Source organism: Ischnura elegans, chromosome 12 (assembly GCF_921293095.1).
Source record: "Ischnura elegans chromosome 12, ioIscEleg1.1, whole genome shotgun sequence".
In the NCBI taxonomy this organism is placed as follows: Eukaryota; Metazoa; Arthropoda; class Insecta; order Odonata; family Coenagrionidae; genus Ischnura; species Ischnura elegans.
Window position 1 is genome coordinate 56,570,652 of NC_060257.1, and position 12,650 is coordinate 56,583,301.

General features: G+C 38.4%; 1 protein-coding gene across 2 annotated transcripts in view; it reads left to right on the plus strand.

Annotated features, from left to right (window-relative positions):
* Positions 1-12,650, plus strand: part of LOC124168784 (ethanolamine-phosphate cytidylyltransferase) — a 28,872-nt gene that overhangs the window by 9,197 nt on the left and 7,025 nt on the right. For both annotated transcript variants that reach the window (XM_046547088.1, XM_046547089.1), the window contains exons 4-8: positions 2,147-2,213; positions 7,022-7,247; positions 7,657-7,857; positions 10,472-10,689; positions 12,050-12,218. In XM_046547088.1, the coding sequence (XP_046403044.1) occupies positions 2,147-2,213; positions 7,022-7,247; positions 7,657-7,857; positions 10,472-10,689; positions 12,050-12,197 (860 nt within the window). In that variant the 3' untranslated portion in view covers positions 12,198-12,218. The remainder of the gene's footprint in view (positions 1-2,146; positions 2,214-7,021; positions 7,248-7,656; positions 7,858-10,471; positions 10,690-12,049; positions 12,219-12,650) is intronic.

Here is a 12,650-nt window from a genome sequence, read left to right on the forward strand (position 1 = left end):
AGATGGAATAGAAAATTTGAAAATTCTGCGGCAGGTTGAGCAAGCAGCCAGTAAAGAAATGAGAAAAAGGATGAGGCAGACAACTTTGCAAAACTATTTTAAATAGAATAATTTTGGATTAAAAAACTTAAAAACAGATACCGTCTCTTATTTATTAAAAATATTATTTAAACCCATTTTTTTCGAAATGTGTTTAAACTTCCTGAAATGTACTCATTTGCAAAGAATATGGAATGTTTCGGCTGAGGTAAGTCTCAAGAGAGCTGTCTGTATATACAGCGAGGACAGTAGACGATGTTGTATTTATATTTGTGAGGAGGTAAGTGAAGGAGAGATAAATCGAAAGGCAGATTACTAATACATGAATTTTGTCCTCCTTCTGGGTGTGTGTCAAATAAGTTGGGTTACTTGAAGAGCGGCAGACCACAGGGTCACGCACTGTCGGAGACGCATGAGATTTTGGTTAGGGGAAGGGGAATCACTGAGGAGAGGGATGGCTCCCCGAAGAAACGTGGAAGGGGAGGGGAGATAACAGCAGCATTGTAGAGAAACAGTCGCCTAAGTGCGTAGTTCTTCTTCCTTTCAGAGGGGAAATGTTATTGAATAATAGACATTTTGGTATGAAATGTTTGGGAGTGGTTAGTTGTAAATCCACTCCTTTCCTCCTCATTTCAGTGCGTGCGTGGGGTTAGACTTCTTGCTGTGTCCAACTGGAAACATCTCCACTCCAAATTGTTAGCATGAAATATTACCAGTGCAACTAGAGTTTTCAGATTATCGATCTTCGCCTGGTTTGGGCAGAAGTCCTTCAAGTGTCATAAAAGACGCGAAAAGGAGTGGGATCAGGTTCTTTCACGTGTTTTTATTCTCTGCTAACGTTTAACGTAACTGATTGCTAACGTAAGTCGTATTGAATTGGTTAGATAGTGCTTTAGTGACTAATTATCCCAGTTTAATAGTTATGGCCTGCAAATGGCACATACGAGAGATACGTTCGGTAAAGGACTGAAAAACCACAAACCTCACTTAAAATTGACTAACAATAAGTATGAAGAGGTGAACTGGATGAATTCCCAGCGATTCCAACTGTCCTTATACTCGGGGAATACTTTGTTGTTGTTTTTTGTCTATCAGTGGGTAAAGTAATTGCGTAAGCTTGGTTTCGCTGAGCGTATGACTGATGACGGTTCCGGGATTTCCTTCCTTACCTTCCCATTCTATCCTCTCCCGAGGGCGTCGGCGGGCTCCTTTGTCGCGACGACCCCCTCCTTTTCCCTACCTTTTTACCACCCCCTCCTTGGGTAACTCGGGCGTATAAGTCTCGGACTTGGTTCTCGGGCTAAAGTTGAAACCGTATGGAGATTTTTAGTCTCTCCTAAACACTGGATGAAAGGCGACAAAGCGTGGATTCAAATATTATCCTGGCTTACTCGAGGATAGCACTGCGTTTTGGCACCGAGGAATGGGTGTACCAGCGGAATACTGATCGTGTCCAGCTTCTATTAAGTCATACCTGAGAGGAGTATCGGTCATACTGAATGCATTATCATCTGAGATTGCCATTGTTACTTCGATTGCCGACTTCCACGATTTTACTCGTGGTAACTAACACGCCCCACCTAACTTCCATCGTCGTTTATAGATATTAGTACATACCGGTCACGAACATAGATATTTACCGGAATTTCAGTAGGATGCCAACAATGCACTTTATTTCGTAAGTCTTTGGGCAATATTGCTCTTTCAGGCAAATTTGCTGCACAAAACTGCCATTTGATATCGACTTCAATTATTACACTCAAAGAATAATGCCGACTAGATACTCAGGAAAATTATGGATCACTCTTTAAGACGTGATCCTTTGACATTAATTTAAAAAAAATTGTTTATCATCACTCTAGGGAAGGTTTTAATGGCGAATGAAGCAAGATTGATAAATTTACTCGACTTGCATCGTAAAGCACACGGAACACTTTGTGCCCCTGCGAAGACGCAACCCGCTCGTTACCCCTATACAACGAAACCCTCTACAGCGAAGTCATGATTTTCCCGGTCCCCTCAAATTCGTTGTACGGAGGTTTTACTGTACTATACATATAAATATTCTGGCACTAATTTGCTCATTTTTTAACTTTTACCTTTTCAGATGACATAACCATGACTGCAGATGGCATTGATACCTACCATTTAGTGAAAGCTGCTGGCAGATACAAGTTAGTATTTTTTATCTTTGAATTCAGTTAGAAATTGTATGATTTTATAATTTGGATATGTAGCACTTTGGCGGCTCATCAGGTGAAGTGAGTGAAGTACCGCTTCAAATATATTTTGAGAGAATACAGGGTGTTTCTGGAGGAATCTGCAATAGTTCAAGAGGTGTTAGGGTATACAATTTTAAGTGCATATATGTCCATAAACATAGGGTTGCAACACCTTGGTTGTGGCGACGCACAAATTTTTTGGATGCACTTTGCAGTTTCCATGAAAATTGTTATTCGTGGTTATTCAGCCTTTTTGACATTTTATTGAATTCTCTGGATCTATCAGGGCATTATATAATTAAAGGAGGACTCAAATGTGTAATTATAATTGTCTGAAACAATTAATCTGAGTGGTTGAGATTGGGCAATTGTATTGTTGAAACTCTCTCAAAAATCTTTTATAATTAACCTCTAAGATTTCAGACGAAGATAAGAAAGGAATTGTACGTGTCACTTAAAATGTAATTGCATTGAAAGATTCCGTTGTGAGGGTTAAAAAAATAATTTGTTTATTTCTGAAGGGCATAGAATTGAGAATACTGTATCTTATTTCATTATGAAGGCCAATTTACTATGGAATTCTATAGAAAATTTCACTTTTTATGCTCAATTATGATGTGGCTTATAGGAAATTGTATATATCTTGAAAAAATTGTTCTCCTATACAACTTGAAAAAATAGTTCTCTAAATATATATATTTGAAAAAATTGTTCTCCTAATTTTGCTGGTATCATTTGACCTTTACAGTTAAGTATCTAAGGGCCGTATTAATAGTCGACCCCCAGGGATCCCCTAGCTCTAGGTATCCCCTTACAGTCCCCCACGCCCAAATCTGGTATTAATAGTCGTCCCCTAGGCTGTAGGGGCCCCCTTGCAGTCCCCTACAATGGGAGCGGAGTGAGCCTTACCTTGCGACATGTGCACGAAGCGGAGAAAACAGGTACTACTGGAATTGTAAGCAGAAATCTTTAGTTGCTTTCGTATTTTATTGACTTCAAGTTTCTGCTTATTCCAATACGTTCGTTGCTGTCGTGTTCTCGTTAAAAAGTTACTCATTTACGCCTTTATTCGCCTCCATGTTAATTCATACCATACCATTTATTCATTCTGTCACATTGCTCATTCGCCCATTCAAAAATCGCTTCGTTTTCACCCATTTTCATTAATTTCACCATATCCCTTTCATCTCAACCTTTTCCTGTGTATCACTTCGCTATATATACGTTCATATTTTCCCATTTATCCGTGATTTGGGTTATCTTTGACGAGGATGGGCAGCCTAGAGGCCTTTGCTCGTCGTCTCGATAGATTGGCGAACCAACATCTGTGATTGAAGAAGTTTTACGTCCGTGATGCGCAAAATCCATTCAATTTTTTTAGAGATACAGAGTTCCTGCAGCGGTACCGGTTTCTTAAGGAAGCCGTGAGAGGGCCTCTGGTTGAGATGGTGCGACCTCATTTCGTTGGTCCTTAGTGAATCTCAGGTTAGAGAGTGTGTACGAGGTTCATTACATCTGTGTGAAATCATGCGTAGGACAAACTAAAAGGGCCATACAATGAGGAATAAAAGAACATGCTCCAACACTGAAGAATAGACAAGAAGAGAAATCAGAAATTGTTCAACATGTCTTGTCAGAGCCAGGTCATGAAATCAATTTTGATAAAGCAAAAATCTTGGCCAAAGAAATGCAATATATCGTAGTAGAATAATCAGAGAATCGGTGCAAATTACCAAAAGACCATAAAATATGAATCGGGAAGACGGTTACACCCTTTCCAGCACCTGGACACGCTTGTTTCTGGACCCCAGAAGGACCCCCCTTCCCCGTCTGGGGACCATTCAGCGACGGGCAAGCGCTCCCTCAGTCTGGCGCCACCGTATAAATATCGGGCAATCAGAAGCACTCTCCATATCAGCCTGGCTTGAGGACACCTAACGCACAGTTGGTAAAACGTCGCCATCAAAATGACAGTGCGGACGGAACCAGGAAATCTATCCAACTACGTACTAGTTGTATTATTCGATCTTCGGAATGCAATTACTTAAACCTTTAAAACACAAAGGCCACATTATCTGGTTTTTATTCCGCAACATTTCCTCCTCAGTCTCAGTTTTCAGTGTTTGCTCCACAACAAATTTGTATCTTGGAGCTTTTGGTCACCAGTGCGAATTAGGTACCTTGACCTACCACTATTCAACTTTGTAGTGTATTATGTTTATTGGCTGTTGCTAGATACCAAAACTTGTTCCAAATCCATTTCCCTTAATAACAGGCACCGGTTTCCTTATGTTCAGCCATTATCTCATGCATTCATGATAGGAATTAACGAGTTGAAGGAATAAATTTATATGCAAATTTAAAAAAATGTAAATATATTTTATAAAAATAAAATTTACAAATTAGGGGTCACTTTTCCCACTAAACTATTTCAGTTGTGCTTCCGCCAGCTTTCTAGCAGCCACAGCTTGCCTCAGTCTGTCTTTTTTTATTTTGTCCTTCTCCAGGGATCTTTTTATCTTCATTTCATACAATCTTCGTAAATAGTTCCTCTCCTCTTCCATCATTTCCAACCTGGCCCTTAACTCCCTCTCAGCAATGTCCATGGAAGTATTGGCTGAAAGCATCCAGGAAGCAATTATAAATTAACAACAATATATCATTTATCATTTTGTAGGAAAAAATAAATAAACAGAGCTGAAAGCATGATCATTTTTCAATTTTTTTTAATCACAGAAAATGTAGCATTGTGACTTAAACGACATATTTTTTCGAAAACTTTTATGTTAAAATATCATTTAGATGGTTATAAATTTTATCCCACAGCCTCCCAAAGTTTCTATTTAAATAATTTAGGATAGAATTTGCACCGGGTCCAACGGCTAATATCATTTAAGTTAATAATACAATATTACTAGCTATCAAAACACTAGCACTATTTACCCCAGGTACTTTTCAAGGGATATTAAGAACTATTATTCATTGTCATTAAAATTAGCAAATTCACATCTAATCACACCAAAGAAATTAATACAGTAGTTAGCAAATAATGCAAGAGCAAAAAAAAGCACCCGAATTTCAGAAACACCGTTTTTCAGGCTTAATAGGCAAATAAATATGCGCCCGTCAGCACGTAAAAATGCATACCGTAATACATTCCACGTATTACTCCAACCCACATTACTGGATCCTCTCAGAATGAATGCACATTTTACTTTCTTTACTTCAAATATTCTGTTGCTAAATAGGTACGCTGCAATGTCATTATGAAATCGACAGAAAATGCTGAATCCGGCAAGGCGAGAATGTACTTCAATATTGTGTTACCAACTACGTAAAATCAGTTAACTGCAGATAAATACCTGAAAGAGACATCCTAAACTTACCTTTACTTGCATAGCTTTTTTATTTACCTTTTCAGTTATTTTACATCTATTCTAACAACATTGCGGTGACAGTTGAACTCATTCCGTACAGCTAGTCACGCCTTCATCTTCGCCTCGCATTGAACGCTGTCCGTTCTCTTGTTTTCAATGGAACATTTGTATTTTTCAATCAAATTGCACAATATTTTCTTCTCCGTAGCTGAAAACGAAGCATTTCTCGCCGACATCTCAAGTTCTTTGTACAAAAACACCTATAAAAATAAAGTAAATAAACACCTCTGTTGTCGTTACGGCCCATAGTTACCACGTTCGGAGTCCCCTTACGAGGGGACTCCAAGGGGACGACTATTAATACCGATGTTGAAGATTCCCCTTGGAGCCCCTTGGGAAGGGTGCCCCTAGGGGACCCTTAGGGGAACGACTATTAATACGGCCCTAAGTATCTAACTTTGTTAGTGTATACTAGAATTCCATTTTATATTTGGGAATGTTCAAAAGGACATTGAGAATGCAATTTTCAGATTTAATTTTCGATAAGTGCAGCAAAAAACTCTTTTGCTATTTTAACACGTAAATAAAAAATGACCATGCCACCCCAACTAGGGGGGGACTTAAGTGTGGGAAATTTTCGAGATAAGGTGGGTGTAACGCCAGTGACGGCGACCAGTGGACTCAGCTGAAGGGAGGAAGGGAACCAAGGGCAATGACAGACAGATAAATGGTGGATAGTGTTTATAGTCTTTATTCGATTACATCCCGCGAGCAACTGTCGTATGCCAACAATCCCTGGGGGTCTCGGCATACCCCTCGTGACATTCTCGGAAGCCCTCATTGGCTTCCAATGTCATCAGTGCATTGCGCGTTTAGGTACAAAGTGCACTGCTGACTCCGTAGGTGAGAGGGAGGGACAGAAATGCAAGTGAAAAGGGGGAAAGTGGGTGGAAGAAGGAATGCCTACACAGGCAGAGGCACGTCTTGGGGAGAGGAAGGGAAAGGTACAGGTGAAAGAGATGAATATGAAGTCATAACTGGTCAGCAATATTACTAAGGGTTGGTCCTCTTGTGAGGTGGGGGCATGATGATGCCTGGGACTCTTTTGGTGTGCATGGCCTCAATGCTTGGTTGAAGGGCGTTTGTTTGCTTATGACCGAAAATTCCTTGTATATAAGGCATTTCTAGGGATAGTGTTAAAATGCATGGTATTTAGGAGAGTTATTATTAATGAAGTATTCTGCTGTTTAAAGTGGGTTTTTATGCAGCATAGGTTTCTAATGATTTAAGCTTTCTTGTGATTGATTAATGCTGAATTTGTCTTTCATTATTTGCCTTATCAATTCACCAATGCTATGTTAACCGTGTACTGTTTACTTGCAGAGAGGTGTCCAGGACTGCAGGTGTGTCTACGACAGATCTTGTGGGCCGTATGCTACTTATGACCAGGCAGCATTTTCGTCAGGGTGACAAGGAGTATGAGGTCGGGAAGGAGGGATCTTCGACCATGGGATTGGACTCTGCTGCTAGAAGTCCTTTCACTGGCTGTTCACAGTTTCTCCCTACCACCCATCAAATCACTCAGTTCAGTGAAGGGAAAGTGCCTAAGGTGAGACAATTTCTTATCATTTATTCCTAAAGGTGTATTTCTTCATATACACCAATAACGAAGTTTGCAATAAAACTATTTGGCTTAACCAGGATATAATGGGTCTTATGATAATGTGTTGATTCTTATTTTATTTCCACTTTTAGGATAGGTGGGATGATATAGTTAAACTACCTTTTTTACATGGGCAACATAAATGTTGATTTTAAATTGTAGGAGACTTAATATTACACCTCTCACTGCTGTAGTTGAATAACATATGGGCATAATGTTATGTCTTTAGCACTTAAAGTGTTAAGCTAGAATATGTTTACTGACTGGTCATTAAATCAGTCAAGCAAGAGGTAGTTTTAATTCAAAATTAGCTACAGGTTTTGGTCTAACCATTTATTTTGTTATCTCATGGCAGCCTGGAGACAGGATTGTGTATGTTGCTGGGGCCTTCGACCTTTTCCATGTTGGTCATCTAAACTTTCTGAAGCGAGCTCGAGAGCATGGGGACTTCGTTATTGTTGGACTACATACTGACCCTATCGTCAATCGGTATAAGGGTAGCAACTACCCTATAATGAATCTCCATGAGAGAGTGCTTAGTGTTCTGGCTTGCAAGGTAAGTAATCTCTTATTACTTTACTCATAAAGCAACGTGTTCTGACTGACTGATTCACTCACACATCTGTGCACAGCCCAATTTACTGGAGATATCAGCCATGAAATTTTCTGGATATATTCCCTGTGTCATTTATATGTGCACTAATGAAAAGGGTTTTATCATGAAACAATTTTTGAGGTTGTTTTTACCCAATTTTGTTAACTTTTTGACTCCTGTAAGAAAAGGATTCCATTCCGAAATGAAAACATGCAATTCCAAGGTGACTTGAACACTAGGTATTGTGTGAAAATTTGTATCATTGTGGGAAAAAGGACTTCTGTAACAAATTCTTTTGTTTAGTTTTTCAATGTGCTTCATTTTCATCATAATTCTTCTAATTAGTGTATTTTCTAGGTTGAAATATATCCATTTTTCTTTCGTTTTAAGCTATAATTAGTCCTTGTGATCAGGCACAAACGTGATTTAATACATAAACAGATGCGATGCTGCTTTTGTTATAACTGGAGTAAGTCGTCAACATATGATCAGATGTGTTCCGAGGCTTTGTTTGTAAGTTGAAAAAACCTAAGCAAGGCTGCGATTAGTGTAGTTATCTGCAGAATGCAACTCTGAATTACAATTTTGCATCAACTCACGATGGTGGTGATCTGATGTGGCTCTGCATGCGACGTGGCCGGGGCAGGAAAATTTTTGTTGCCTGCAGGAAGGAGATGCATAGGAAGCGCTGAAAAGTTCTTGACTCAACAACGGTTTAATTTATACTTCATTTAGACTTTGCCCAAAAAGCGTATTTCTCTATGCCACAACACGTTGCGTCACCCTCTCAATGGTGCCAAATTTGAAACTTTGGGCATGCTTCACTTTTTTAAATGTTTGTATCTCTGAAAGTTTGTAAGTTGAATGTTTGTTGTGGAGGACTTACTGTATCTACTCACTTGTGCTCATTGGGGGCTCTGCCCCCTGAGAACCCTCCCGGGAAAGGACCCGTAGCCTTTTCTGGTCACACACTATTATGTAACACTGCATCTCCCTCTGTGTCGAGATAACATTTTACGATATAGTGAAATTGCCAAAATTTGGCCAAAATTGAAAGGGCTCCAATGGTGTGAAAATTGTTTATTCAATGTATATTGTGTATTAAAAAATTACATTTTTGAGAAATAGATTTTTTGACCCCCCCAAATGCACCCAAAAAGTAGAGGCACCTAGGCAGTTGGCAATTCTGTCATATATATAAATTGGAAATGTAGTGTTTTGACAATTTACCTAGGGTTTCAGACGATTTTAAAGGGGGTTGATTCTATGACTTCTTATCTTATCTCGTCTTGTTTACCCCTAACATTTGTGTGAGTCAGTGAGTGGTCAGAAGTGCGTTTTATAGTATCTTTACCTTACCTTAATATAGTTTTACCACCTTTTGCTTAGGTGATGTATTTTTATGTGGAAAAAATGAGAAGCTTTTGAAGTTGTACTTTTAAAAAATTGTGTAAATACTTAAACTTGGTAAAAAATGCATGAATAGTTATTTTTTATGCTATTGGTTCTCGATACCGGTTCCGCAGGCCAAGAACTGGTAGTACCAAGAACCGGGTACCTGAACCGACCCATGTTTATTTTTTTTCCTCTTGGGTTAAGAGAAATCCATTTCATCTGAAATTTATTTTCCTTTAAAAAGTTGCTTGTTTGAGATGCACTTTTTAGACACCTTCTACGATTGCTTTGGTAAGTGGTGACAAAATTTATTTGCAATCAGATTGGACAGATCAATTGTAAAGCAAATGGCTAGAAAAATGAATGATGTGGTACAGAAAGTTGGACTAAAAAATAACAGCTTCAGTTAGGCTATTTGAGTTTGATATAAGTTGTATTTTGATTTTTTCCTCTCTTTTTTCGTTTTAATTACAGTGGAACCTCGTTAAAGCGAGTATGGGTTATAGTGAGACCCCCGCTATTACGAGAGATAGCTGATGCACCGTCAATTAATCCTATAAAAAGCATGTTAAAAATTTCGTTTTTACGAGGCCCTTTTGGTGTTGGCTCTCGCCATAGCAAGGGTTTCACCGCCGGAAAAACTTACACCAAGACTCCTTAATCTCTGTAATTGCTAGCGATCTGTTAGAAATGAAGTTAATGGAGTGCTCAGTCTCAAATTTTTGTGGTAAACTGTCGTTCGATAAATAAGTAGTTAATTTTGGTGAAAATATTGTGGCATTAGCATTCGCGAATGCTTGATCTTCTTTTGTTCCTCGGGCGGCAGAAAGCAGTCGTCAGCATACCCGCACGTCCATGAGTTGCATGAATAGAAAGCATTTGATGGAACAGACATTGGCCAAAAAAACACCAAACACGTCTAAGCGAGAAAATAAAGGAGTAATATGAGGTATATTGGCTATTATTTGCACCACCTCCGGTAAAGCGACAATTTGCTATAGCGAGTGTTTATTGGTGCACCGTGGGGTGTCGTTTTATCGAGGTTGCACTGTAATTCATGGTCACATAAACTTTTATAAGTATCGGTCAATATATTGGGTTTTATTTATGTTGATAATGAATGAAATAGTGGCAATAAATATTGGTTTGAAATGTGTTGATTAAATTTTGTTTGTTTCAGTATGTCTCTGAAGTGGTTATTGGTGCCCCATATGTTGTTACTCCAGAACTTATGAACCACTTTAAGGTGGATGTAGTGTGTCATGGGAGAACTCCTCTGTTACCTCTGCCTCATCCAGATCCATATGAGGAACCAAAACGGTTAGGGAAGTTTGTCACCATTGATTCCGGTTCTACGATGACCACTGAGAAAATTGTGCAAAGAATCATCATGCACAGGTAATTGGCTAGTGTTGATTTGGTTTCTATGTGATGGAGTGATGGTTTTGGCGGTTAATGAATTTAATTGGTGGGCATAATATTAGTGTTCATTTTTAACATTTCGTAAGATGCAATATTTGAACTGCTGAGTTCAGGCGCCATACGCCTGACAGGCACAGATGTGAAAAAAGCATTATCAACTCTTAGCATTGCTCTGTGGTACACCTTTAAAGTTCAACGCACCATTATTAACGTAGTTGAACACTTATATGATGTCTTTTGTGCTTTGCATAGACCCCGTTACATGCCGTCATACACCCCCAGACAGATCCAGGCTGTGTAATTTAACATTCCTTGCAGGCTATTAAGCATGTATCATTATATGTAATGTATTTTAGCATGTGAATTCTATAATACCAGTGTTTTTTCTTCTCTTATATTATTTATCTAATGATGCTTTTATTTTGCTTTACTGTGTCAGTATTTAGCTTAATTGTGCTGAATAATCCGCCACAGATCTGCCGGCATAGTTGCGAAAAGTAAAAGGCTGCATAGTGGCATGGAGAAATTATAAAAAACTCACTCTGTGCCGGTTAGATCCATCTTGCCCGATGGAAGGTTAAATGTTGAATTTTCGTAGACACGACCAATTATGTTTTTATTTTTGCAAGTAGAATTTTTTTTCAATTACTGTATTTGACAGTGTATAATAAGATTTGTTTTCTAAGACCTATTTTCCAAAATAATAGCTCAAAATAATCACCTGCATCTTATATATGAAGGTTCAATCTCCATGGGTTAATATTCAATACTGACTCCATAATATGTACTAATATTCGTTAATTATTAAATTTTATAATATTGTAGTTATTATTATTATTAATCTCATTGCTACTAGTGAAGTTATTTATCATTTATTTTTATATTATATATTACTATCGTTTTGCTTGCTTCTGCAATATCAAATGAGTTGGGAGTGAGATATTGAATGAGCTTGATATACATACACATATGATCAAGGTTGTTTAATTTGTTGATTCGATGTATATGTTTGTATACGATCTAAAAGTAACTAACTTAAATTGTTGGGGAGCTGTGCTTTTGCGTGGCATTTTTTTCTTGTGCGTGCCATATTGAAGTGAGGGCGAGTCTTATGTGCCCGGTGCATCTTATATGCTGTCAAATATAGTATATTATGTAAAACAATGTATAATCACCGCTAAACATATGAGGATTCAATGATGGAAAGAAAAAGTCATGATTTTTTCCTAATTGAAGTGAAATTTTTGCTCCACCACTGTTGAACTTAGTCAACATGACTGGTATTAATGTTCATGTTATTGACATTCCTGTTGCTAATAACAATTTGCATCTACAGGCTAGAGTATGAAACTCGCAACTCTCAGAAGGAGAAGAAAGAATTGGCTGCCCTTGAAGCATTCTCAAAGCAAAAAGAGCTAATGGAAGGAAAACTGATGGATGGCGGTGACATGGTTAAGGGGAATGGCCATGTCAATGCCCTATGATGAAGCATACTCCTCACAAAGGTAAATTTTTTCATGATGGCTGTTGTGCTTTCTGAGTGTGTCAAAACAAACAGCTACTGAAAATGTCAAGGGCTTATGCTGTGTACTGTGACTCTCAGAATTGTCGTTATGAACAGGGGCAGTCTGGCTGGGTTGGCTGGTCAGTGATCCCTGAGGGCTCCGAGCATAGGAGGCTCCCTTGGAAAGCTCATTCATTCTTTCACTTTTTATTTGTCCAGAGATTTGCGATATACATAGCATATACAAATGTGGGACATGTCAAGATATAAACGTATAAATATATACAGTAGACTCTCATTAATACGAACAACCTTATTACAAAGGTCTTGTTATTATGAAGAAAATCGTTGGCCTATCCAATCTATAGTAATAGAAATGTTATTACAAAATGCAGTCCCTGTCCTGGCGGTTACAAAATGAGCTTTATTTCAA